This window comes from Pocillopora damicornis, chromosome 2 (genome assembly GCF_964200805.1).
Source record: "Pocillopora damicornis chromosome 2, jaPocDami1.2, whole genome shotgun sequence".
NCBI lineage: Eukaryota > Metazoa > Cnidaria > Anthozoa > Scleractinia > Pocilloporidae > Pocillopora > Pocillopora damicornis.
The window spans coordinates 26,057,164-26,084,800 of NC_142671.1; the positions used below are offsets into that span (position 1 = coordinate 26,057,164).

General features: G+C 37.7%; 2 protein-coding genes across 2 annotated transcripts; one reads left to right on the forward strand and one right to left on the reverse strand.

Moving 5' to 3' along the window:
* Nucleotides 1–365: 365 nt before the first annotated feature.
* LOC113677056 (adhesion G protein-coupled receptor A3) lies at nt 366–19,311 on the reverse strand. The gene is made up of 19 exons (XM_027193803.2): nt 18,889–19,311; nt 18,582–18,659; nt 17,862–17,933; nt 16,435–16,506; nt 15,599–15,670; nt 15,281–15,352; nt 13,167–13,336; nt 12,320–12,885; nt 10,954–11,103; nt 9,720–9,814; nt 8,893–9,115; nt 8,268–8,439; nt 7,754–7,812; nt 7,277–7,322; nt 7,083–7,198; nt 6,854–6,996; nt 5,740–6,005; nt 4,995–5,061; nt 366–4,241 (listed from the first exon to the last, which is right to left on the reverse strand). Exons 1-19 carry the CDS (start codon nt 19,086–19,088, stop codon nt 1,763–1,765), a joined length of 5,118 nt encoding a protein of 1,705 aa, XP_027049604.2. The 5' UTR covers nt 19,089–19,311; the 3' UTR covers nt 366–1,762.
* Nucleotides 19,312–19,570: 259 nt separating this feature from the next.
* Nucleotides 19,571–25,326, forward strand: LOC113677055 (dihydropteridine reductase). The gene is made up of 8 exons (XM_027193802.2): nt 19,571–19,729; nt 21,337–21,429; nt 22,205–22,301; nt 22,627–22,714; nt 23,289–23,341; nt 23,631–23,739; nt 24,461–24,544; nt 24,945–25,326. Exons 1-8 carry the CDS (start codon nt 19,646–19,648, stop codon nt 25,057–25,059), a joined length of 723 nt encoding a protein of 240 aa, XP_027049603.1. The 5' UTR covers nt 19,571–19,645; the 3' UTR covers nt 25,060–25,326.
* The last annotated feature ends 2,311 nt before the right edge of the window (nt 25,327–27,637 follow it).

The following is a 27,637-nucleotide window of genomic DNA, read 5'->3' on the forward strand; positions in this document are numbered from 1 at the left end:
GCCTGGCAGTTGAAAATTGAGGAGTAGGGGTAGTCTTTACTTGAGAAAAACGGCTAGTTTTTGTGACCACATTCGTAACTGAAAAGATTCTCGGTAAAATAAAATTGAATCTAGTCACCATTTGACTCTTCCAACCCTATTAAGATGAGGTAGAAGATCTCAGCTGAAATTTTCGAAGTTTATGGATGTTTCGAGTTCCGTCATCATTTAACAATTAGATCTTTCAGATCCAGTTTCATCCATTAATATTCCTTCCTGATGAGTTATTACCTCTGTTTTTTTCTCCTCTCACTGAACCATTCAGGATATCGTTTTAATATCTTTAGCACACTTTGACAAGAGGCAGACAAGTGAACAATTGACTGTTTGAAATACAAAAGCATTTAATGACACTTTTTCACAAAGTGAATACTTGCAACATTTGATAGATAATTCTCGCGGTTTTCTCGAACACCAATGCATATAAGTAATAAATTACTGGTTTCTCCTCATAATTTATGGTGTTTTTACAATCGTTATTCTTAAAGAAAATATCTCTCCACTAAGAGAGAAGATAGTTTCTCTCCCTTAAACATTCAAACGCAGATTCAACCAGCGAAACACCTAACTGTCAAATCAGACTCCGTTCTGTCCGCTAACGTTACCACTTCATTGAAAGACACTTCTCAAACAAGTCTATGATTTACACACGCCGCTTATCTGACTGACGCTCTTAACTTGTTAAAAAAATATATTTCCAAACAACGAAGTACTTTCCAAAACACTTCACGACACGCCTATTAACAGCTTAAAACACTCGCTTATGAACACAAGCATAAAAATCTGAACAAAACAAAGCGATACATCGGTGAAAGCTAGCACTGACTACTATAAGAGAAGATACGTAGGCGCCATATCGACACTTCACACCTATATACCTCGTAATACCTCTATCTTAATTCTCGAGCAAAATAAGACGCGGTAACAACATCAATGACACACTCGGCTGCACCTCGTGTGCCATTACTTTTGTTCTTAAGGTAATTTAGTGTTATCAACTGAGTTGAAAACGTAAATTGGCCACCGTAAAGAGTTTAAAGGCTGACGTTTCGAGTACTAGCCCTCCGTCAGAGCGACTGCCGAGGGGCTAACGCTCGAAACGTCAGCCTTTAAACTCTTTACGGTGGCCAATTTACATTTTCAACTCAGTTGATGACACTAAATTACCTTGTTATACTCTCCAACCGACGTAGTGCCACAGTTTCTTGGGAAACCAACCCCCTTTACTTTTTTGTCTTTTGTTCTTGCCACACTTTGACGTCATCTTTAATCTTTTACTGCACAGACGCGGGCAAATAGATCTATTTTTTTATACATAGCGAATAGCAAAACCAATCAGATTGAAGCAACTATGTTATGTCGCTAGTAGATTGCTACTGACAGGTATTATTCCCAGGTTCAGATTGAGACCTATACTACCTGGAACAAGTCTGACTGAAACTAAGTTTTCTTGCGAACTAGAAATAATTTTGCATGACCTTCATCACCGCCCGACATATTTGTTCAAATGAGGAATTAAAACAAAATACTCGTTACGTTAACTGATCCACAGTGTAGCGAGCCTGATTCCTTCAGTTTAACCCTTCGATGCGAGCCTGATTCCTTCAGTTTAACCCTTCGATGCACTTCCACAGGTGCATGGGAAATTCTATCGGAGAAACGTTTCCAGTTTCCCACCACCGACAGTTAACCTTGAGCTTACTGTGTATAACAATAGCATAGCTCAAACACTTGTTTCATTGCGAGGCTTTTCAGGCGTAGGAGGCTTCAGGTGCGGAATGGGTACAAATACTGCAGTTTTTGGTATATCAGGGGCCCACTCTTTCTTTGCGGGCTTAGGTCGCTCTTCTCGCCACGAAGACATGGATGACCGCGGAGTTCGCTCTTTTGGCGTTTCGCCTGGGCTTGATAGTACGTCTTTAACGTAATTTTTACGAGATTGTGATCGTTGTTCGGCTCCTGCACGGTTTGACCGACGTGATGTTCTAGTTTCAATACCAAGATTATGATGTATGTCACGCGCAATTTGATAAGGATTGCGTGACCTCCGACGAGAGACATGTATTCCGTTCGGCTTATCACGAGAGCCTCGTGGAGCATTTTGAGACCTGACTCCATTTTTATCGATTGGGACGTCTGGTCTTGTATCCGCGGTTGTTGAAATTTCACTGGATGGTAACGCCTGAGGTTGCTCACGCGGTCCTTCTCCAGCATATTGATCGTGCGCTCTTTCAACGGGTTCTGGCGATGGTCCATGAATGTTGTCATGTGCCATGTTTTGTTCGCCTCCTTTCTGTGATGAATCACTATGGACAAGGTTTTGCTCGAGTGGAACTGGAAGGTGGTCGTAAGGTCGATCAGCTGGCGGCTGGTCTCGTGGTATGTGATCACGAGGTCCCTGATATAGCTCTGGTGGCTTACTGGGGTCGATAGGTATGTGACTAAGTTCCAGTGACCTCTGCGGCTGATCATGTGACCTTTGCCCCACATTATCTTGAGGCACTTGATAATTCTCATATGCCCTGGGAGAAGATGCCAAGTCACGTGCCATCTGATAAAGGTCGTGCACCTTGTGAGCGGGACTTTGATCACGTGCAAGGTGATAAAAGGTCTGGCCTTGGGTCTGACTTGGTATTTGGTTAACATTAAAAGTTCTCGGATCCAAATTCTGATCCTCGGGTATTTTGAAATGATCAGGTGATACTTGTAACTGATTGTGTGGGTTATGACCGAAATTTTGCCCTCGTGGGCCTTGATATTGATCGTGCCCTGGGTGTAATACGTAATGATCCCTCCTGCTCGTGGGAAGAGGAAGTATTTGGTAATGGTCACGTGGTTTTTCCGAAAATGCCCGTGGTTCATATGGAATGTGATACCGTTCCCGCACTACGACATGATCACGTGGGATGTCACGCGGGATGCTGGTTGTGGTTTCTGGAATTGTATAATGAGTGAGAAGATCTTGAGTGTCAGATGCTGATGTGGGGACTGCTTGAACACCAGGGAGCGGACTTCGATTTCTCTTTGATGGAATTGGGGGCGCTACGTCAGAGCCTTGAGAAGAGGATCCGGGGACTGGAGGTCTCCTTTTCATTGGCGGAATTTCTATTGGAACAGACGCTTCAGACGCTGAGCAAGACGTGTTAGCATTGCGTGACACAGGTTCCACACAGACTTGTTCGTCACGTACTGATGTGCGGCCTTCAGATGGAGCAGCATTAGAGGCAGTGTCCGTAGGCAGCTGAACACTTGATTCTACGGAGCTTGCTGTCCCCTCAGGTGGGGCGAGAGGTGCACGACGATCTTCTTGTGAAATAGGAAGACGGACGTTTCCACTATAGCTGTGTCGATGTCCTGGCGGATGCTTAAGAAGCCGCCCTCGGGGTTTGTGTGGCTGAGGAAGAGGAGCAGAGATACATGACTGTTTATCTGACACCGATGGTGCTTTGTCAGTTAGAGCATCAGTTTCTTTTGCCGTTACACAATCTTTCTTTTCGATGGTAATGACTGCTGAATACGGCAAGGACACATTTGACTGGGAATCTTCATCTGGCGAGAGAGGATTTTTAGCACCATGAATTTCACCCCCAGCGAATTCTGCTGCGGCTCCATTTCCGGTTTCAGCTGCCGTTTTAGCCGATGAAGTTTCATCAGAGGAGCAGGCTTGAGGACTTTCTTGTTGTAAGTGATATTCCTTTTTCGGTAAGCACTGACATTTGCAACAATACTTTTTCCAGAAAAGTCGAGTCTTTTCCTTTCTGTAACAGTAAAATACGAAGACAAGGAACCCCAAAATAATCAGAGCCAACGCAAACACGCAACTCAGTATAACGTACCAGGTGCGGGAATGTTGGTAACGAATCATGAAGACTCCTCCAACCACACTGGCGATAATGAACAATAAAATAATACAGCTTCCCCTTAATTGATCAAGCATTTCGTGTTTATCTGGCAAAGATGATTTGTCCACGTTATCACCGACCTCATCCGGATTTTCCAAAGGTTCACTTTGAATGACGAGCGCGTTTTCTTCTGCTGTGATATCAGCATCGTGTTCTTGACTGGTTTGCAACGCAACTGTTGTTTCATATGTAATTTTCATCAGATTGTACACGCGGAGGAATACGAACAAATCTATGAGCACAATCAAACATGCGGGACCCACAAATCCTCCATAAAAGGGATGTAGCCTCAACCAACAACTGCAGGGCAAGAGAAAAGAAACTTGGTCAATACAAAATCATTGTTATCTACAGTAAGTTTCTATTGTAGTTGAGACACTTTGTCTCAAAGACAGCTGTGATTTAAACATGTACATTATTCTTCATTACATCTTGTTACCTCTTATACCCCAATTCAGTATTAAATAAGAACATAGTCTTGGGTATTAAAAAAAGAAAAAGAAGATGGGAAAAAATTAGCAAAACACAGCCGCTTTGGGGAGTGGGTGGAATCGAATAGGGGCGGTGCGGCAATCTGTCTAGAACCTAAAAAATTGGCAAGTGACACGACTCTTTCTTCCGATTGTAGTTTCTCGGTAATAATTGAATACCATGTCAGTGCTTTAGGAAGGATAAAAATACTAACCGAGTCGCGATTCCCCTGAAACGGGTTTAAAGCTAGGGTTAGATCTTCGGCGTCATCGAGCGACGCAATCTAGAGAATTTCGGTGTTTCGAAGCCTTGCGTTCGGTATCCGCAAATTTCGCAAATTCTTCTCCAATTGTCATAACCCGTAAAAAGTAAAGAAATTGGCTTCAAATAAACAAAAAACGAATATAAAGACAAACAACAACAACGAAATCAAGTGGCAATATAATTAAAGTTCTTTGTAGTTAACAATCGACACCTGTCAAACTCAGGGGGGGAAAATACACCACTAGAAAGAATTAGTGAAGATTTAATTTTTGAATTAAATCAAGTACTGTTGGCAATTTTGTACTCTGAAATACTTACTAGTCGTCAACATTGTAATTATCAAGGTTACCGGCGGTAGTAATTCCACAAATAATGAGTGGTATTCCTAGCAAAATTAAAAAAAACAAAAACAAAACAAAAAACATAGAGAGGGATGAATGACCAGAATATAACCAAAAATCTTATTGATGTTCTATGAAATGGGGGGCTTTATACGGGTAAAGATTCACAATTTCTAGGGGACATTTCCAAAATTTCCTTGGCCTTTTTTCTTTGATTGCAGTGTCTTCGTTTGAAAAAAAAGAACGCGAGTGACCACAGCACTCATAAAACAAGGTTTCAGTGACTCATTTTGTGCGATAACCTAAACACTCCATCAAAATTCCAGGAAGAATATTGCTACAGCATTGACAACAAACAACGAACTAAGAGGAAAACCACGATGAGAAAATCTCCAAGCAAAAGATATCTTCATGAAAGCTGTCTATACTTTTGATTCCAAAGAATTGAATTGGTTCACCGCCAAACGTCCTTTACCCTATGACTGCCAAGATCTCATCAGTGATTCGCCTTACTGTCAACCATACGATTTTAATGACGTAGGTTCGGGAAATTTGGTATTGTATCAACTAACAGTCCCCTTGTTGATATTTCCCTTTATTCTCATAACCTATGTACGTGATATTGTATTGATATTGTATTGATCTTGTAAGGAGAAATTCTGTCTTGGTCAGTCATGGGAGTTAAAGGGTTAATACACTAAAAGCAGTAAAAGCGACCATACCCCAGCTTATCATATAATATCTCAGCACAGGGTTGTATTCCTCAGGCTCAATAGCAGTTCTTATCAGTCTGTGAAGACACACTCCACTACAGCCGATCCACAGTAATGAGCTGAGCAGGAAATAATGCAACACAATCCCAACAGAGCGGCACACCAGTACATTGGTCACGTGATTGATTCCCGTCACAAACACTACGATAGAGACAATGAGAGCGAGGCACTGATTCATCAACATGGCCGCGTCATCTCTGTCGTAACGCAAATCGCTGTGGAAAAAAACAAAGAAGAGGGTTTTAAACACCGAGTTAGCAGCTCATCGCTTAAGAAACAGAAAACCGTACAGTGCACACAAAATCACCACCCAGGCAAGCTATTCAGTAACTCTAAAAAACATTAGAGAACTTAGGCAGTGTAGTTTTTGAAACGCAGACTGCAACCGGAGGTAGAAAAGAACTAATTATGACGGACTTCTACGCTAATATATAGGACCGTATGTTCGTCGTTAAACCCAAATTGTGCTGACCAAAAAGGCGTATTAAAAACTAGGAAAGGGAACTTTCAACCTCCGACTGCTACGTCTAAAAAACGATGTGCTTAAGCTCCCTAAATAATTCGCTGCGTCCTCGTCATTAGATTCTCAAACAATTCCTTCCGAAGATGTAGAGGGTTGCGTCAGAATTTGAAATATAACTCATTAACACTAAAAATTACAACTTTTAAGAAGATTAATTTTAAAATACCAGAAGTAATTTTATTACAGAAAATTTCGCGGTAAAAGCGGCGTTATTTAACCTAAGTGATCACAAACAGCCGATCAGATTAAATGAAAATATCCCAAAGACCCAATCAGGACAAATGAAAATATCCCAAAGAGCCAATTAGGTCTTTTAACACTCATTTGAACATCGCTTTGCATGCTGTTAGATTTAAACCTCAGCAGGAAAATAGCAATGCTAAGAACGCCGGTAATTTTCAAGATTACGAACATACCGAAAAATACGCCGCAGTACTCTGCCATCCGATAACCTTTATTTCATATGGCGGAAAATTGCCGCTTTGAGCCGGTGGGGACTACATATGCCCCATGTGACCAGCACAGAGTGGATGCTCTTACCGTATCAGTGCATACACTATCAGCGTAGCAAGGAGGAGGAGCACAGAGATTCCAGCACCTACGAACACAACGATCTCTATGGAAAATGGCACCACAGTCCATTCGTCATCAGTGATTGCACTGACCGCTGGTGTCTTCATAGTCTACAAAGAGATTATTAAAACATTTGGTGAACAAACTATTTCAGCATGCTGAAAAATATAAGGAAAAACAAAGACGGTCAAATTACCATCATGACAGCAAAGTAGTCCTTGCTAGAAAGCTGTGAGCACTCTGTGATCGTATAGTTGCCTTGAGATGAAACCATGTTGCAGTCAGAATTCTCTTTCCAACTTCCAGGTCCATCTACAAACAATCGAATCACATCAGTTGCCACACATGAAATTCACAAACACAGTTCCACGGCTAGATAACAAAACTTACCATTGCCACCATGATCCCAATAAACTGGCGTAGGTTCGTCACCACTCTGTGAATATAACGGAAAGATCGAGAGTCAGCTCTAAGAGGACTCTTTCGGAACAAGTTTCTTTCGTGTATCCATGGTAATCCAGGACTGCCCTTGTTTACTTCTCTAAGCTCCGTGGTTGTCTGGGAAGTCTTCTATCCCCTCAACAGAAGGTTCAATTGGTCACTAGCGTTTTCTCAATTTACAATGCAGGTGTCCTCATTTTGTGATTTAACATCTGAGGATATTTTTCTTTGTTACGATTGGCTGTTGTGATCACTTTGATTTTGGTTTTATCGAAACTCAACTGAGAAGTACTCTTATTGTCATTCCGTTCATTTTAGACAGGAAAACCCTGAGAACAATACTTAATTTGGTATGGTGTGGAATATTTAAGGCTCACCTCGAATTAAGTAATCACATCAATAGTAACAAATCATTGAAGCACAAACCTGATGATTTTTGAATTCCATGATAATAGGCTGAGAAAAATTCGTCAATTGAATCCCCTCTGGAGCAAAAGTTATGCACAACATGAAAAGTCAGTTTTAAACACATAACACAACTGGAAACAAATAACATGAATGCGAAGCCTTGTACAAGTATCTTGTAGGTAACTATCTTTGTGATTAAGATTTGGAAAATCACATTACCGCAGATAAAAAGAAAATCAATAAAATAACTACGAAGCATAAACTTCTAGTTCAATGATGCCATTTTTTTCAAGACATCTTGACATGCAAGCCTTCAAAAGTTCAAATGAATAAACGGTTCCTTTTAGCAAGAGTTGTATTAGTGATTAAGACCATAAGGAATTTAAACTACATTTTAATTTAAACTTGCATTTTCTCCTTCGTTCATTTACGGCTTCTTGAGTCTTCTTCTTCTAAACGACCTACGGTAAATTGTTTAAGCTACATACTGGTATCACAGTGTGCTTTAAGTTTCACAGTCAATTCTACTCACCAAACTGTGCTGACATCACACTACTAGACACCTCTCTCCTGGTATGAACTCCACTTGAATTGGAAAGTTCTGGAAAAAGTTTACTATTGGCATAGATTATAAACTGAAATTTTACACCAGCTTGGATTTGCGGAAATAGCGATGGAGGAAGGTATATGGAGGTGTCTGTCATCTGCAGTAAAAGTAAAAGCGTTCAAAAGCTTAAATAAAAAGAGAACAAGCATTATATCATATGACCACAGAGTGGTGAAAATTTCGAAAATTTTGTTTTACTCCGCACATGTATTAGCATACAAAAATAGGGCTCGACCTAGACAACTACAAAAAAGATACGACAGTTAAAACTTTCCTCTTTTTCTTCAAGTCAAAACAAGCGCGACCCGTTTTCTCATTTGTTTTATTGCAAGTCGAAGTCCACAATTTCAATGAACGTTCTCGAAAAATGCAATGGAGCCGTGTGAGTGCAAAGCCGGACGGTTTTTTTCACGTCAACCCATCCAGCTCTGCACGTCAGCTTTCACTATGGTTTGGGATTGCGCGGGGAGTGAGGGGGGGGGGGGGGGGAAGGAGCTACTATAATATGAAGATAATTATAGAATATGTGATGATACATTACTGCACATACCGGTTTCTTAGTACATGACTTATTGTATTCACATGAGATACAATTTACACGCAGCAATCTGGAGTTCTTGTTTTTCGTCACATAACACATTTTGCCTAAAACATCGAGGGGTGAGGTTTGCACCACATGTACTGCTAAGTTGTTTGCCAAGAAGGACACGTCAAATTGTGATAAAACGTCCAAAGGAAATCTTGTCGCCAGTAAGCCCACACGAAGCACCATGCTGTAGGTAAACATCATAGTAGGTTTTAAGTACTCTAAATTAAGTTGAAAGATTTCTAACCTAAAAAAGGGAATGTTCTGATTATTGATTCACAAATAATTTATGCTTGCAAGGTGCAAACCTTTTTTTTCTGACCATGTCATACAGTAGTGTATTTTCAACAGAAAGCCTTGAAGGTGGGAAGGTAAAGTGGTTTTAGGCACTAGATTTGACATTGTGAACTTATCCAGTGCAAATCTTCCACCACACCCCTCAATGAGTAAATCAACTCATCTGTGACATGTACCAATGGGTCTATTTCATGGAAAATTTGCCTCTCTAGTGAAATGAGGTATTCCAAGTCAATTCTGTATTTTTATCATTATTCTCATTATTTTCATTGCTTTTGTTATCATAATCATTATCATGATCACTATCCTTAGCATCATTATTACTTTTATTATTATTATCATTATTATAATTATTGGTATTATCAAAGCTCAAACATCTTGAATACCCAGCATATTTCTTAGAAAAGGAACATTGTTTCATAGCAAACTTTGTATTATTTGGTCTAGCTTAGTCTAGCTATCTGCACGGTTTAAAGCTACTTAAGAATACAAACCTTGAGCAAGACTTTGACCTCCTCTGAGCTTCTTGTAACAATGACGTATCAGCGTCCATCATGTTACTGATGGTTCCAACTAAATTTTTACCAAGCTGTAACACGAGAAAAAGAAAAAAAATCATCCTTAAAATTGATAAAATGCATGGTCAGGAGTATATTTTGGCACCATGGCAAGAGCATATATGTGTACAACATGTGCAGTGTATGTGAAGGCCTAAAGAAACAAGAATCAATTTAATGAGGTGATTTGTCCTGTGGTAGATAATTTCATGACAAGTGCATTGTATTGTTCAAAAATACTTTCTTATAATAAGTGTGGATATGTATTAGAGTTTCTTCAGAACATCAACAAAACGCATTAAGGCCATTTTGTAAATTAGCACTTCATGATTATTATAATTTCATACAGGGGAAATGCAAGAATATACAATGAAATACTCCATCAATCAGAGCAATTCCATCTTAAGAATCACCTGGCTCTGTTGTTTAGGGCGTGGATAACTCTACTAATGGATGAATCACTATCTGGTGGATAGGGCAGCATATTTTGTTCACACTTATCCACTGGATGGTGATTTATCCATTGGTTCACAGTATCCAACCTTTAAACAACTGGGCTCTGGACAAGAATAAGCATGACATTATTCTTGACCTGAATAATCACTTCAGCTAAAGTCATCCAGTTTTTATAGCTGTGTGCTGAGTTGCCAAGCCCTTGAATAGGAGAGAGGCTATGGATGACCTTTTTCCAACACAAACCACATTGTTTTTCAGATATTCATAACTTTGATATCACTCAAACTACTTGGTAGTCTCTATCACATCAGGGTCAATCTCTGTATGCTCCTCAGCAAGGGCTTTTTAACTAAGCACATGACTGTAAAATAGGTGATTACACCAATAGAGAATAGGTCATTTTACAGTTGTGTACTTAGTTGCCAAGCCTTTGATTTGGAGTGAGGCTGAAGGTGACCTTGCTGTGATAGAGACCAGTATTTAGTTAGCATGATAACAAAGTAATTTACATTTGAAAAGCAGCAAGGTTTGTATCATAACAAGGTCACCCTTAGCCTCATTCCTGTTCAAAGGCTTGGCAACCAAGCACACAACTGTAAAATGGACTATTGATAATACTCCCAAAGAAACACTATGTGAACAGTGAAAACAATAGTGCAGAATGCATTAGAAGGGTGACCTTGGAAAGTTGATAAAAAACCCACAAGCTCCTTACTTTTTTATCTCCTCCAATGACTTGTGCCAAATTCTTCACAATGTCAGCAGTATATACAACATCCAGTGGATCTGTATATTCCTTGGCTCGTCTTGATATGTTCAGTAAATTCCCGCTGACAGATTCAACTGTTGTCTCGTTAACTGTTTTCTGGTCAAAATGGAAATAAAAATAATACATGTAAACACATTTCTTACCCATACTAGAAAAAGTATAAATTTCACAAAGTTCTGAGAAAAGAGACAGTTTCCTTGCCCTGTTTCTTGGCCAACTTTATAATGCCAACAACTACATGCAGACTCCAAGCTGTTACTTTCTTTCATAATAAAGGAAGTGAAATGAAATATCTAGCAACATTTTTGCTTCACACTGACAGGAAATAATGGAGATACATAAAGAGTTGTCACAGGAAAATGGGCCATAAACTAGCTGCATACTCTCTTATTTATCTTGGAGATAAAAGAATAAGGTCCTACCACCGGAAAAGCAACCAGCTCTCAAGCTGGGAGTGTGTCCACCCATAAAGATTAAAAATTTGTCAAATTAAATTTAGAAAATACAGGCAGTATTTCTGGTAGTAATACTACAACTTCAGGTACTCCACAATGCATGGTTGCCACAAATAACAATTGGACCCTGTAAACATAACTTTAGTTTCCTGTTTGCCTAAAATTTCCCCCAAAAATATATTAATAACTAACAAAGTGTCTTGGCTTTGCTTAGCACTTACACTCTTATGAGTGTCCAAAACGCACAACAGACAAGCCATGAGAATAAAAGAAAAATATCAATTAGGGGATTATTAGTTTATTCCACATTCACTGATCTAAAATCATAAGAACTTTATGGCAGATGGTAAAAAGAATTACTTATAAGATCGGGGAGTGAAAGGGTTAATACAGTCTGACAAACCACCAGAGGAGGCAAAAAACACTTCTTACTCAGACATAGTTAGATGCTACACTGGTTTGCAGATTTAATGAATGTAACCGAAGAAGTTACAATTCATAGACCCAACGTTTCGACACTCCTGTCTAGTGCCTTCATCAGGGGTGATCTAAACGCTGCAACAAGAGGTCCTTTTATATGATCACTAATTAGGACCTAATCACTAATTAGGACCTCTTGTTGCAGCATTTAGATCACCCCTGATGAAGGCACTAGACAGGAGTGTCGAAACGTTGGGTCTATGAATTGTAACTTCTTCGGTTACATTCATTAAATCTGCAAACCAGTGTAGCATCTAACTATGTCTGATTGTCCACCTAGTTGCCGTGTGAACTTTAATATATTTTACACTTCTTACTCCTTAACCAAACCTATTCATGTACTTGACATGACACCATTCTCTAACAACTAGTTTTACCTGTTTTAAATCATACAAAGCACGAGTTATTTCACTGGCATGAGCACATGACTGTGCCTCTACAGGCATCCAGACACCTTCTCTTGAGCAATTTCTTCTGGCCATGATTTTAATTCCCATACCATCTATCAGGCTGCTCCTTACACCAACAGGGCAGGGCAAGAAGGCAATACCCCCAGCAGCTGTATGATGCCAGTGAAATGTTCCCCGTTCATTCTTTGTGGTAACTGCGCTGCAGAATTTACCATTAGATGGAATTATCGAGAGACGTGATGTCCAAATATGCAGATAGCCTCCTTTGTTTGTAACATTACAGCTGTAATAGCCCCCATCTTCCACAGTAAGTTGTTTTATGTGCAAAACAGATGAAAGTAAAAGTTTGTCATGGTCACCCTTCAAATCAATGCCAATCCGTTTGTCTTTAGTGACTGGTTTATTGTTCTTGTACCAACTTAACTGTGTGCCAGGAATCCAAGATGAGTTACATTCAAAGGAATAACTGTCACCATTGAAAGCAATTTGATCTCCTTGCGGACCAAATGACATGGTTTTTAATGCATGTTTATCTATAAAGAAAAAAATTCACAGTTAACAAGTACTGTCAGCAGTATTTTAATATTCTTGTTTCTGAGTTACATCAATAACTATCTATGGGCTCAAGCTTAACAAATCTGTTTTGGCAAAATAAAATACTCAAAGGCACAATATGCCTTCAAGGTTCATTTTTCAGCAAAAATCTTTAAAAAATGTCTCCTTATTTCACATTTAGCTTCCTTGGAGCATATATTCTAAGGACTGCCCCCCAAACCAAGCGTCTGAGAGACTCAAAATTATATAAACACCTTACCACATATCATCTCCTTCTTGTTAACACTTGCAATTGTTTTGTCCCTCAGCTTAAGAGGTTCCTCACAAGTGCCTTTAATAGATGGTCGTCTGTCTGGCCTACTTTTTGCAATCCATTTCACCATCCATTTCAGGTTACAGTCACAGATCAAAGGATTAAGTTCAAGGTCACTTCAGAAGAGATAAAACAGATAATTAGCCTGTAAGGTCAGTACACGGATCAAATAAAACCTATTTGTTTCTTTTTCATTTGGTTTTCCCACTTTATATGATAATGTGAATTGGTCACCACAAGGAGATTCTCAAGCTGACATTCCAAGCATTAGCCCTTCATTGGAGGGAATAGACTTGCTCAAATGAAGGGCCAATACTTTCAACGTCAGCCTTGTAAACTTTTATGTTAGCCAATTTATATCAACAACTCAGTTCATTAAACCAAGTTATATTGTAATCTTGTAAGACCCCACTCCTCTCCCACTGATGTAGCACCACAGTTTCTTTAGAGACTTTCCATCTATGGCTTCTTTCTTTTTTGGCCACAAGACTTTGGTCTCCTATCCAAACACAAATCTTTTTTTTTGTTCTCAATCACAGTGTGTTTCATGGGAAAGATCACTGATCACTACTGGGTGTCAAGATGATTATATTTTGCTCTAAAAACTGTGATTTTACAATTTTCCTTCAAGCAGCACATTTAAACAAGGAAGGGATAACAATATCTGAGTAACAGTCAATGACACTAATACCTTCTGTAGAACTAGAACTGAAAATAAGACACTGGTAAAATCAATTGCATTCGATGTATGCAGACAGTTTGTAATTTTCATTGAAATTTCTTCATTTATCCCTGGCAGTTAAAACTGACAAGGGTACAAAACTAGTTCGATTATGGACCTTAACTTAGGTTTATATTAAGGAGAAAATTGATAGTAATAAGATACAATGTACTTTAAAATGATACAAAAGCACATTTCTGAGGAACTATTTATTACTTGTAACTTCTCAGTGACAGCTCTATCATTGACTCACAAATTCAATAAAATCAATTGTAATTGTAACTGTTTCTGAGCATCAGGCTCAAAAATATTCGGCAAAGTTTCAAATTAGATTAAGTTCAAAATTTACTTGAATCACATTCTTATGCTTGAGTTATCATTGTTGTGACTAGGTTTTTTTCTTCTTGACCAGATGTTTGGTGCTGTCACTCAGTTGATGGTTGTATGGCTGTACGACTTTATTCAGCATGTCTTTAACAGCTTCGTGTTCAGCTTTTAGGTTGTTATGCATCAGGAGAATGACTTTGTCAAATGTTAGAATCAACTGCCTCATAAACTGTACAAGTTTGTTGACATTATCCTCGATGCGCGTCATTGTATAAGTCAAAGTAATAACCATCTTTGCGAGACCCTCATTTGACATATTTCCCTCTTCTGCTTGGACAGTAATAAATTTAACAGCTTTTTTCATGACATTGAGAATTTTGACCAGTTCCTCAAGAGCTTTGTTCAAATCACACACCACATACCACTGCCCATTATAAATCCCCTCAATTTTTTCCATAGCTTGTTACACTGAGAAGTTTCACAGAATACCTGTTTTACTGAGTTTTTTTTTAAATTTAATTCCTAAAGAGCAAACAGATGAATTGATTTTTTTATTTTATTAATGAGTAAAAACCACATTTCCCTCTTACTTTGCATTAAAAATTAAGCATCTAGCCAGATTACCAGGAGAAAAAGTTGATAAAATCAAACACACAAATTTCATTTCTAGTCTCAAAATATACTGTGTAAATGATAGCACCAGTTTGCTGCAGCAAAAGTGTTTTAAAATTTCTAGAATTCTCCTATAATAGTAATCTGATGAACCTCTGAAGACCAATTTCTTCGTAAAAAAACTTTTTTTTTAACTTATCATTTTTGTACATAACATATTTCTTAATATATACATCTAGAGTTGTGTTCACCCCAGAAAAGCACCTCAGATTAAATAACCTTAACTATCAAGCAGCAATATCACCATAAATTATTAAACAAAATCAGAATATTGATGAAGTGTGAGTTTGTGTTTTCAGTTTGTCATTTTTGGAGAGATCTAAATGCAATTTGTACTCACATTTTTTGTAAGTTACCAAGTGAGTTAAATAATCCTTCAGGAAGGAGAGTCAGCCTGTTGGAAGATAAGTTTCTGAAAGAAAAAAATAAAAGGAAATGAAAAGTCATCCCACAAATCAAACACTGAATATATTAAATTATTGATGACAAATTGACTGCAATCATCTTTTTGCCATAAAGAGAGCAGGGACTTGAGATCAGGAGTCTTGATGCCTGACTAGGAGAGAACTCCTAACAGCTGACTGTGAGTTACTGATGCATGTACATGTAAACTATAGATTCAGTAATTGACTCAACATTTTACCTCTAACAAACTTACATTATCCTTAGATTCTTGCAACCAGAAAATTGAGTCTTATTTAGCTTGAACATGTGATTGTTTGAAACATCACTGAAAAAAAAATGGACAACAACAACAATGTATTATAGCTGAAGTTTATGGCTTTTTTTAAATTAGAGTCCAACAGCTTCTCAAAGCTAAAAGTTAGACGATCTCTGCTTATAGGCAAATAAATATGATATATTTGACTTGCTGATGCAAGAGAGTTAAATTGGACTGACAGAAGTGTCTCTCTATTTCCTTTGATTTGGTTTAAAGTAAATTATATCACTTTGAAAGTACTAACTTACTTATTCACTAAAAGATTCCTCATGAAAATAAACAATGACATGTAGCACAAGCTTTTCACTGGAAACCTTGAAAAATATTGTTTATTCTTACAATCTTGGTTACAAGAGGAAAGAGTGATATTCCCTGTAATCAATTGTACATGTACTGGTGCATGCATGGTAAAGGTATTAAATGGTGCGTACAACTTGTAAACAAAACATAAAATACTTTGTGAATGTAAAGTATGAGAGTTTATCTATACTCATAAGTAAGTTTTGACAGTTACAGAATAAAAATTGTAGGTTGAAATGACTAAATGAGAAAAAATATCTCTACTAACCAGGTGGGCCATAAATCTGAGCAGAAAAAACTTTGCATAAAAAAATGAGGTGGTTAAGATAATTATTTTATATATTTGGGTTCAAGTAGAGGAGGAGACTTCAATTCAAACAAACTTTTGAATTTTGAAGGCCAAACAGTTAAATACAGCTTACTAAATTGAACAATCATGGTGCATATATTAACTGGTAGGTGTCATAACTCACATTATTCTAATATTCCTCAGTTTCCTAAAGACAGCTTCATCCAGGAGGAATAATTTGTTGTGACTAAGATCACTGAGGAAGAAAAATTACAAATTATAAACTAAAATAAATAAAAAATAAATGTCAGTGAGTAATAAAGTAAATTACAGGTGTTATAAAATATACAATAAAAAATATACAGACCAAAATTAAAATGCCTCAATGAAATATTTGTAGTAAGAGTAATTATTCTATACAAGATACATGTATAAATGCAAAAGAGAACTGGTAAAAATCAAAATACAAATCTTATAGAGGGATAAACAGATCTTATAAACAGAGGCCCAGTATATTGAATTAATAAACTGGCAAAGATCAACTGATAAGTTAGTTTAGTTGCAAATAAAGAAACCTCTCCTTTTCATAGCTTTTTACAACATACACCGTATATCTATTGGAAATAAACACTGTAACTTTCCATACTGTATCAGTTTTTGCTGATAATTGTTCCTAATCAATAATCAATTTACGCAGGATTTTTATAGAAACAACTGAATTAATTCCCATTTTAATCAATTTTAATTCAATCCTCCTATTCAGAAAAAGAGAAAAATGCTCACATTTACTGTGTGGAAAGGATATCAATTTATTTTCACATGAAGTATTTGTTTGGTGAGCTTCATGCCTCAATAAACCCTTTTACTTCCACAAATATGAAATTACTGTACCCCTTCTGATATCAAAGTCGAAAAAATTATCAGCCGGGGCATGGTAGGTTAATCAGTCTTAGACCAAATTCTTTGCACTGACAGGTAACAAAAGCTCTTACACTAATTAATAATGAGAATTACAACTCCACTCTTGGGACTAAAGAGGTTAAACTTTCTCAAATGTGAAGAGAGAGCTTAACCTACTGGAATGTACCATGATAAGCTTAACTAAATTCTGCTGTTAAGAGGAATCTAGAATTAAATTCCTAATTTTTACAATCTGAGAGGTGGAATTAAAAAAAAAACCAAAAAACAAAAAACATGGACTGGGGAAGGTAATTGGTATGACCCACCCTTCTTTCTTTCTATCTTATCAGCACCCTCACTTGTTAAAGAAAGGGAGCAGTTGCAAGATAACTTGACCAGCCCTTTAACATTTTGTCATCTTATCTTGCAAGGCATCTGAGAAAACCCAAATAATATGGGTCTCATATTTTCTTACTTTCCTACAAGAAATTGTGTACATCATATTTGGTTGAGCAACAAGCTAAACCATGCATGATACTCAACAGGAAATCAAGAATTCTACAATATGTTAAAAAAAAAAAACTGAAAACCAGTAAATACCAACTCTACGATGTACGCACATCCAATTCGTGTACATGCGAATTTTAACCCGCACTGCTGTTTTCTCAGCTTATGTGAGGATAGTATAGCACATTTAAACATACTACTCACAGCTTTGTTAATCTGTTCAACCCTGAGAACGCATCTGGTTCGATCTTGTCTAGTTCATTGCCAGACAAAAGTCTGAAAAAAAAAACACACACACACACAACATCAATTAATACTGACGAGGATTTTCGAGTCAGAGGCTAAGTTGTCTTCTAATTACCATCGGAAGTGCCATAAAATTTTGTAAATTATCGTGAGCCTAACTGAGGGGAAGTGAGCACTACATCATCGTGTACTATCTGCGTAGCAGGAAGCCACTTCGATTGATTCCCATTGACTCTTTCAATTATTGCAACAACCGGGCACGCAAAAATTCGAGCGACATAAAAAGCCAGAAAGATAAACACAATAAGTTTATTTTGAAAATAAGTACACACTTATACGCACAAAGAAACATTGTGGACAGCGTAGAGAAACGGGGATGGAGATTGGAAGTAAATAGCAAATTCTTTCCATATTAAATCAAGCAATCAATATTCAGAAACTTTCTCACAAGTATTTGTATATTCTTTGGGGTTATTGATATTGGTCACTATAAACTTTGCAAATAATGCAACCATAGGATGTATAACAAATTGAACGATGGAAACTTTGCGGAAAATAATAGAAAATTCAATTAATGTGCATGCATGTTAATATCATTTGTAGCTACCCGGTTCATTAATCAAATGAACTTTAACTTTCCATGAAATAAAAAAAAGAAAACATAAAGATTCCACTTACAATCGCTTTATTTTTGTGAGATTTTTCCTTTTGAAGGCATTGTTTTTGATCGTCTGTATCGCATTATCTGACAGATCGCTGCAATGGAGGCAAAAAGGCAAAGGCTTCAAAATTCCTACTATGCTCAAAAACCATGACTAACTTGGCTTTTCATAAAGTCAGTTAGGATATTAACTGCGGCTTTACAATTGGAGAAGAGTTCTACGTCGAGAAAAAATTACACAGAAAACACAGTAAAGACAAGAATATAAACATCAGCGTAATCCTAAAACGACAAAGCCCATAACATACGATCGGTCTTACTCACAGTTCGAATGTGTCGTCCGGCAGATCATTAGGGTTTATTGGCGTTTTCAATCCTTGGTTCGCACAGTTTACTGAATAACCATTCGCTTTTTGTTCACATCCACATTTCGGTGGGCAGTTAAATGATGGCATCACTCCATAACCAAACAGCATCAGCAACACAAAGATGAGATTCGTAAAAGCTGTTTTCATTTGCATCATGGCACGGCGCAAAGGAACTTCGCTCGAATACTTTTAGGTGACTGATGAACGGATAATGGCCGGCCTTTCTACCGACATACAGAAGGTAGTTTACTTCAGTCCTGCTAAAATCTTCCGAACATGATATCACAGGATTTCGGACCCAAAAACCGCCTTTAATGAATTGCCCCCGTTTTGAAGTGAGATCAAGCAAGCAATGTTCTGATTTGCATTTTCTTTTGATGCCGACGACAAATACCTCCCTGGGGACTCCCACGGGGATAGCATGCTGTACAAGTAAGTGTTTGTTTGTTTGTTTCTCCTTCTCTCTCTTTTTCGTCCATATAATTTACCAATCGTTTCAAAAAATATTATAAATAATTATTGATTATGGAAAGGCAGAGTTAACGGGTTACAAAAAAAACAAATGAAAACATTGGATATTTATTTTTCGGGGAGCTTGTTCTCCCCATCCCGATGGGTATGACTTTGTGACTCGGGCAAGTAACTACTCTGCGAGTGGTCGGTAAGGAAGATTTTGTAACCCTCCTACTTGCCGCACGTGGGAAGGTTCCAATATGGCAGTAGCAAGGGTTTTGGTTTATGGCGGGAAAGGAGCCCTTGGAGCTACCTGTGTGACTTATTTCAAATCCAAAGATTGGGTAAGAAAAAACAACATTCTTAGCCTAGCAATATTTACAGGTGGAAAGTAGTTTTGTGCCTAGAACTTTTGACGATCGCTTTCTATTTTGTGGTGATAATCAGCTGTAATCAGGCCCTGCTGTAATAATCCGTACTTCACTAGGTCTGTACATCATCAGTATAAAAAACATGCTTTTAGATTAGAATCGTCTGATCCACATTTCTGAAGCGGCAGCTGGAATTCCAGAATTCGTCGGAATTCTTAAATTTGAGTTGGTTTTGTTTTCAGTTAACATTTGTGGCACGAATTATGTCAAAAATTTCCAATAAAGCCGTCGCGAAATTAAGCTAAAGGGCTTATCGTTAAATCTGTGAGCGGAGAAATGACATTTTAGTCTTCGTATTCAATAACTTTACACCTCGATATGAGTAGATACTTGCTTAATAACATTATCGTATGTGGAAGAAAACGTGCATTGTGCGTCGAGGAGAAATTAAAAGAGAAGCACTGTGGGTAATATCTAATAATCTTTGGAGGCCAATGTTATTTAAACAGGGAGAAATCCCTGTTTGGCAGAAGGAGCTGTTTCCCCTTTGTGGATTTATTAAGGCAGCAAATAGTTTTTTGCTGTCAGTTAACACAGTTTCAGAGGGTCTGTAGAAGCCGTGGTTTAGAGTGCATGTTTAAGGAAGCAGATTTAAGGGTCAAACCCAATGAAACAAGTAGAGTGATTCATTCTGATAGACAACAACTCCTTACGAGATATTTACTGTGGGATTTTTGCAACCAAGATGTCATCAGAAACATGAACTGTGAAAAGGTTTACTGGGTGTCTTGTCTTGTTCCCTTTCATTTGGGGGCAATGTCTGATTTAACACCAAATTTCAAGAATATCTTTATAGGAAATTTATGAGAGAAAGTAAGACTTAGTGTATTGATCTTGAGAGTGAAAATGTCAAAGATAACCCTAGTATTCAGTCTCCTATATCATTTTTGGTTAGAGTTGAGTGTATGGGAGTTCTCTGTTTTACACATAGAATACAATGGTATAATTGCTCCGGTGATTCTAGAGATGCTAGATGATTGGTCAAGGATTGCATCATATCTTGCTATAATCACCTTGTACAAAGTGATTATAGTAGGAGCGATCAATTTCAAAATGGCTGCCTCATCGTTAGTCTGCATGACGGAGGAAGTGATGAACATGATAAAGGAAATTCAAATCGGAAGAGCGTAAATGATGCTACTTAATTTGGAGTAACACTTTTCAAAAGAAAGATATCAAGTTTTTGCTGATTGAATTATATTAAGTTATCAAATTCTAGAGGAAAGTGGCTCTTTATTTCAGTAAAAGAAATAAAAGCAATTGATACTGAATGGTTTTTACATCAAAGCAAAAATTTACAACAGAATTTGAAAGCAACTGAGCAATTATACTTAAAAAAATTATTTGCCTCAGAGTCAGTGATTACTGTTGAATAATCCCCTTGACCTTGTCTCAGGGATCATTTGACAAAATTCACTTTGCCTTCTGTGAACAATTGTTAAACAGTGAGACAGTGGTCTCCTGTTGGTTGCATCTTATCTACAAGCAGTTCTGCTCTTCTTTTTTTTTTTTTTTTACAGTGGGTGGCTTCTGTTGACTTGTTTCCTAATGAAGAAGCACATGCAAATGTGGTTGTTACCAAGACAGACTCGTGGACTGAGCAAAATGAAGAGGTGTGTAATATTTGTGTTTAAAAAAATTTTTGTAAAAATATGGCTACTGCATGGGATGGGATGATATTTGAAAGATTAATGGATTTTTAATAAACACAGTATATCACTGATTGTTTTGTACTTTGCAACTTTTAATTAGTTTTCATCTTAACAGATGAGCATATTAAGATGGTAATGGAATGTGACTTGCATATCATTTAATGCATTTGATGCATTTGTATTTGTTTACAATGTGCAACTCCTAGTTCCTACTTTCCCCAGTCTCCTTTCCTGAGAATATGAAAATAGAACATAGTATAAAAACATTCTTCCAAATACCTATGTGACATTCTCCACCCTTTAGTGGCAATTGGTTTGTCCATGTACAGTACAAACACTAAGGTGCCTTACTCTAAAGATCAAGCAGCTTGTTATTCATCCATCATCGTTTCTTTGACATCAAATACTTTCCTGCAGCTGTTATTTAACTTTGCATCATCAAAATCAAAATCAAAACACTTTTGGAGTCAGAGTTGCCTTTCGACATATTACTCACAATATACAGTTACAGATGCTGGTAATTCATGAATGATTAGTTGTTAGCCACTGTTATGTGCTTGTTCTATTTCTTTTGTGTGGCTAAAGATACTAAGTCATCTTCCCAGTGAGCTTCTTAAATCATTTGATGAAATACGAGGTAGTATCTGAAGCTGAATGTCACAATAAATAACCAGCTTTTGCACAGAACAATAAGAGTAAGACATCCATTGTTTTTTTTATCATTACTGATGAGCAGATCCAGCCCAAGGTTGAGGAGATCCTTGATGGTAACAAGTTTGATGCAATAATCTGTGTTGCAGGAGGCTGGGCTGGTGGCAGTGCCAAAAGCAAAGGTGAAGTAAAATCTACATACGCAGACACATGCCACAAGGGCTTTGCCATTTCCTGCTGTTTGATGCAATTTGGATCATTGTTTCTCAAGTAGAATGTTATTGATTAGTGGTATATTATCAACTCTGTCATTCCTTTGTAGCAAAACAATGACCATTCTAAGGCTGCCTTCTTTCAAGTATGATTATCCATTAATAACTCTTAAACCTGGTTGAACACAGTTATAGGTAGGAACATTTGTGCTGAAAAAAAATCATTCACCAAATTGTATTGTCCAGTTTGTTTGCTGTAATTATCCTTAACTGTTTGTGGCTTTTCATGTATCAGCTGTTGTCAAGAATGCAGACTTAATGTTCAAGCAGAGTGTTTGGACCTCTCTTATTTCTGCCAGTATTGCTTCTAAGCATTTGAAAGAGTAGGTATCAGACTGTATGTGAATGTTCTGCAAAATGGCAAATGCTATACTTTTTACATAATTATTTCTCCTCTCGCTCTGTTTGTTTTTTTGTTTTTTTTGTTTTTTCCGGCACTAAGTCTTAATTTTATAACAGTTGACTAGCTCCTCTTACCAAATTTATGTAGTTCTTCTTTGTATCAGATGGAATAAGTAAGAAAAAAATTATTTATTTACTGTGTTAATTCTAAATGAACACTAGTAGCAAGGTGCATGTCTCCACATTTTTGTGATTAATTTTGACTGACACCACTCTCTTCATTTAAGTTGGGAAAAGGGGATAATCATCAGTTAGAGGGAGATATTTGATAATAAACAGATAGTCTCTGATCAACCAGTGGTTATCAAAACTAAAATGTAGAATCACAAATTGAATTTATTCAATCAATAATTTGAGGCAAGTAAATCTAAAGATTATGGTCACTGTACTGATGAAAACTTACAAATCAATTGAAAAGTAGTTAACAAGACATAAAAAGTGGTGGTCGGTAGTTTTGCATTTCAACCATTTAATTTATTTTTTCCCTAATTTCAGAAATGGTATGTTGACGTTGACTGGAGCTCAGCCTTCTCTGGGGGCTACACCAGGTAAAACTGCTTCTTTTTGATAATCTTGTATTAATTGGAACTTTTTGAAACAGATACTTTTAGAAAACTTTTCTGTTACAGATGGCATTGCACTAAATTAGTGCTACCCATCCCTCCCCCCACTCCCCTCCCAGCCACCTGCTGGACTCAAGGAGGGAGCCACTCATGGATTCCCGAATTAATTGTAGTGTATCTTTAACAGCAGTATGTCATTCTTTTTTTTGTGCAAAATCAGCTAACAGGATTAAATTTAAAGTCTACACCTCAATAATATATTATAAATTAACAGGAATGTTGGGTTATGGTATGGCCAAGGCTGCTGTGCACCAACTTGTTAAAGGACTTGCTGATGAGAAAGGAGGTCTGCCAAGCAATGCTTCTGTTCTGGCTATCTTGCCGTAAGTGTGGATGTGTTAGTTTTTGAGGATTACCCTCATTCCTGGGCTGGTGGGAGACTTCATGTCTTTTCTAGTGGTTAGCACCACAAACTCTGCCATATCGCTCAAGGTATTGAACCCAGTTGGCTCATTGTGATTTATTTTCACAGCACCTCTCTCTGCTTAGGGCTGTTATCAACATACTGTCAAGTGAACCTGACAATATGTTGGCAGGATTGTCTGCAATAGACAACCTTCCCATCAAGGAGGAGTGGATGTACTTGTTGTCGCTCTCTGGCCTGAGCAGTAGAGGGCTCTTAAAGCCCACTTGGCCTCAGGACCTAAATGTCTAGTAGTTCCTCAACGTAAACATTTCTTACCCAACTACAAGGGAATATTTTCAATGTGCTCATAACAGAACACGTATGTCAGATATTGGAGGGAGTGTTGTTTGCTTGCTCCTTGACTTTTTGTGAAATTTGTTAGAAGGCAGGACTGCAATACCTTTATTATTCTTAGCTTGTGAATGTTTTCCTTGTTACACCAGACTCTATTAGTCAAACCCTAGTTCCAACAAAAGCCAGAACATGACACTAGTTCAGATAGAACTCTTTCTTATATCTTCCACATTGGAAATCCCTAAAACTCATCACAATTTATTATGTAGCGTTCAGTATTAAGCATTGACCAGTTTACATTGGACTTACAGAAGCAACCTGACTTACTCTTCTCTTAACAACAGCATGACATTAGACACACCTGGTAACAGGAAGGGAATGCCTAATGCTGACTTCAATCAATGGACACCCCTTGAATATGTTGCAAAGTAAGTCTATTATTTGATTTTGTTATTAGAGTTTTTTTAAAATACACAATTTTCGCGTCAATCTTTTGATAAAACGCGTTAGATCAGGACAGACAAGAACATAGCTTCTGTAAATCTGCTGTAATAATGTTACTTTTTCTGTTTCGATAACCGAATTGAATTTATTTGTGATAAAAGTAAATTGGTCACCGTAAAGGGTTTCAAAGCTGACGTTTCAAGCGTTAGCCCTTTGTCAGAGCGTATGACGAAGGGCTAACGCTCGAAACGTCGGCTATGAAACTCTTTGCGGTGGCTAATTCAGTTGATAATACCAAATTACCGTATTGTTGTCGGTAAACACCGTGCGTTCTCTCTGAGCGCCTTTGTAAGCTAATGTATGTCGTCTTTCTATTCTTGGCAGCTTGTTATTTGAATGGACTCAAGATAGTGATGTTCCACCGAGGGGAAGTTTGGTCAAACTAAAAACCCAAGATGGAATATCTTCTTATGAAATTCACACCGGCGGACTTCTTTGATAGAACTGTGACATCGCTAACAAAATGATCTTCTTTGATTCCTATGGCGATGAAACAACCGTTTCTACCAAGAGGTACTAAGCAAGGCCGAGGCAGGATAATCATTTAGGGAAATATTTCCAAATTTGTACTGCTATAAGAAAAATTTCACAAGACGGCAGCCTTTCCAGTTTCATAGGAAATTTGTTAGGGTTTACTACTAAGATGTACATTAAAGTGTGGATCCAGGTTGATCGGTGATTAAAGTAGGGTGAACAGTTCTTACAATTTGTGTTTTCGTATACATCAATTTTGTGGCCACGAGGGACCGTAAATGGGATCTTACCATTTCATCAGTACTTGAGGTTTCTGTTTTTTCTTAAGATTTATCTGTCAGCCCTTCCTTTGTCAACGTCAAATGCAGTTCAGACGTTCGTTTTTTTTTTTAAGAATGAATTTAGACAGCTTTAGTGGCGCAGTTAAATGTGACCTTTTTTTTGTTTGTCTGTTTACTTTTTTTTTACCTGAACAAAATCTCCTTCGATCTTTAACTCCCAGAAAAAATATCTATACTGTACCTGATTTTCCTCGGAAGGACAAACAAGGCTTTGCTCGTAGGGTAACTAACGGTATGCCTCTGAAGAAATGGTGCTGCTTTCAGTTGTGGGTTCTACAATGAAACCAATCATGCAAGGACACCTCTATAAAGTGTATACGTGCGCCTTTATTCTAAGGTTAGAAGCTCTGCTCTCAGCTGAAGGGAAAAAATACTCCTTCGTGCTTTGCATTTGTTATCATCTTTGATGTAACACGTTTACTGTTCCCGAATCCCGAGGCTATACCCTGCGTGTAGTTACGATGTAAATAACGTATCCATTTCACAGAAATTTCTATTCATTGTTGCATTACAATGAAAAGGCTTCATGTATTTACAACTCACTCTACGGGTATTTACAACTCACACTTTGACTACCTCAAACAGTTGCTATTCTCAACTGTAAAGTGATACTTAATTGACCATATTACTATTAAGTGATTTCAAAGACAGTCACTCGGTTGTTTATCTCCAACAATACATAGTTACACCGGAAAGTGAACTTATGCGATGAAGGAAAAAACAGTCAAGTGACTGTACCACATAGTTGTGACTCGCCGATTCTAATACTTATATTGCCTATAACTATGGCAAGAAAGCCCGTAATCGAGACTGCCATATCTAATATGTATGCCCAAACACTACCGTGATGTATCTGAGTTATTAGGTAAAAGGTTTGCTCTGTCACAGCCTACGTTACCTAGTTTAGTAGTTTATTGAAAAGAAGAAGCGAACCTATCCAAAGAGAGTCGTGCGATAATTTCGCTTTGAAACTTTCAACTCGATGCAAGTTTCAGAATATATGTGTACCTGTTTACTTCGTTTGCTATTAATATCCTTAACTGTTGGTGTCTAACTTTTTCAAACTCCATTAACCCCGTTTGCCCAAACGTGAATTGAACATTGAAATGTCATTCAAATTTTCAGGTTTGATAACTTTCTAGAAGTCCTGAAAAGCGCCGTTCTAAGAATCGTAGTTATAAATAGGAGTTATTTGAAAACAATCAAGTTTTGGTTTCAAGCGGGGAAAATCCCAGCCTCTGCTTGTTACATGAATTGCTACTGATGCTTATCCGAGGTTGTGCTCTAAGAAAAATTGAAGGAAGCCCAGAGCTCTGAAACTGTGAAATCCAGGGTTCCCAGCATATGCTTTTCATGAAAAAACTAAAATTCTTAAGTCGCCCATGAGCAAAAGTTATACACCAGAGCCCACCGGGTGCTGCTAGACCACAGCCATGTTATTTAGAGATTCCATTCTGTAGACTTTTCAAACTCCATTAACCCCGTTTTCCCAAATGTGAATTGAACATTAAAATCTTCCGGTCAGTCAAATTTTCAGGTTCGATAACTTTCTAAAGTCCTGAAAAGCGCCGTTTTGAGAATCGTAGTTATAAATAGGAGTTATTTAAAAACACTCGAATAACGTCAAAGCGCCGTTCAATGAATCGTAGTTATTAGCGCCGTTCTAAGAATCGTAGTTATAAATAGGAGTTATTTAAAAACAATCAAATTTCCGGTTTCAAGCGGGAAAATCCCAGCTTCTACTTGGTCACATGAATTGCTACTGATGCTTATCATTTAGAGATTCCGTTCTGTAGAGTAATTTCCAAAAGTGAAAGAAGGGTACATCGAGATTTGTGTAATTGTGAAAAGTGTGGTCACTTGTGTGTGGTGACAAGTATTTAGTTATAAACAAGACTTGAGTCCGAGATATGAAATATAAACCGTCAGCAATCTTTATCAGTTACTGAATTATATAATGAGCTAGGCTATTTCCGTCTCGCATTTCATCAAACCACGAGTAGCTTGTGTCCACGCGCATCATTAATAGCCACAGCAATGCGTGCCTCCGTCACGCACATCCCTGATACACACCATATCCCTTTTTCTTCCTTATGTTGGATGTATATGTTGCGTTCGAATATGCCACCTCTGCTGTGTATGGACACTTGTAGGCAATGTTCCGCGTTCAGTGAGGCGACGAACACATGATCCGTTGGCGGA

Bases quoted from the DNA above. Each gene is read 5' to 3' on its own strand.
- LOC113677056 (XM_027193803.2), bottom strand. From the start codon at position 19,088: ATGATGCAAATGAAAACAGCTTTTACGAATCTCATCTTTGTGTTGCTG. The intron at 9,815-10,953 runs GTAAGGAGCTTG...CTCGTGTTACAG, and splicing joins TCATTGGAGGAGATAAAAAA to CTTGGTAAAAATTTAGTTGG. The intron at 6,006-6,853 runs GTAAGAGCATCC...TTTTTTCCACAG, and splicing joins ATAGTGTATGCACTGATACG to CGATTTGCGTTACGACAGAG.
- LOC113677055 (XM_027193802.2), top strand. From the start codon at position 19,646: ATGGCAGTAGCAAGGGTTTTGGTTTATGGCGGGAAAGGAGCCCTTGGA. The intron at 22,302-22,626 runs GTGAAGTAAAAT...TTCATGTATCAG, and splicing joins TGGCAGTGCCAAAAGCAAAG to CTGTTGTCAAGAATGCAGAC. The intron at 24,545-24,944 runs GTAAGTCTATTA...TATTCTTGGCAG, and splicing joins CCCCTTGAATATGTTGCAAA to CTTGTTATTTGAATGGACTC.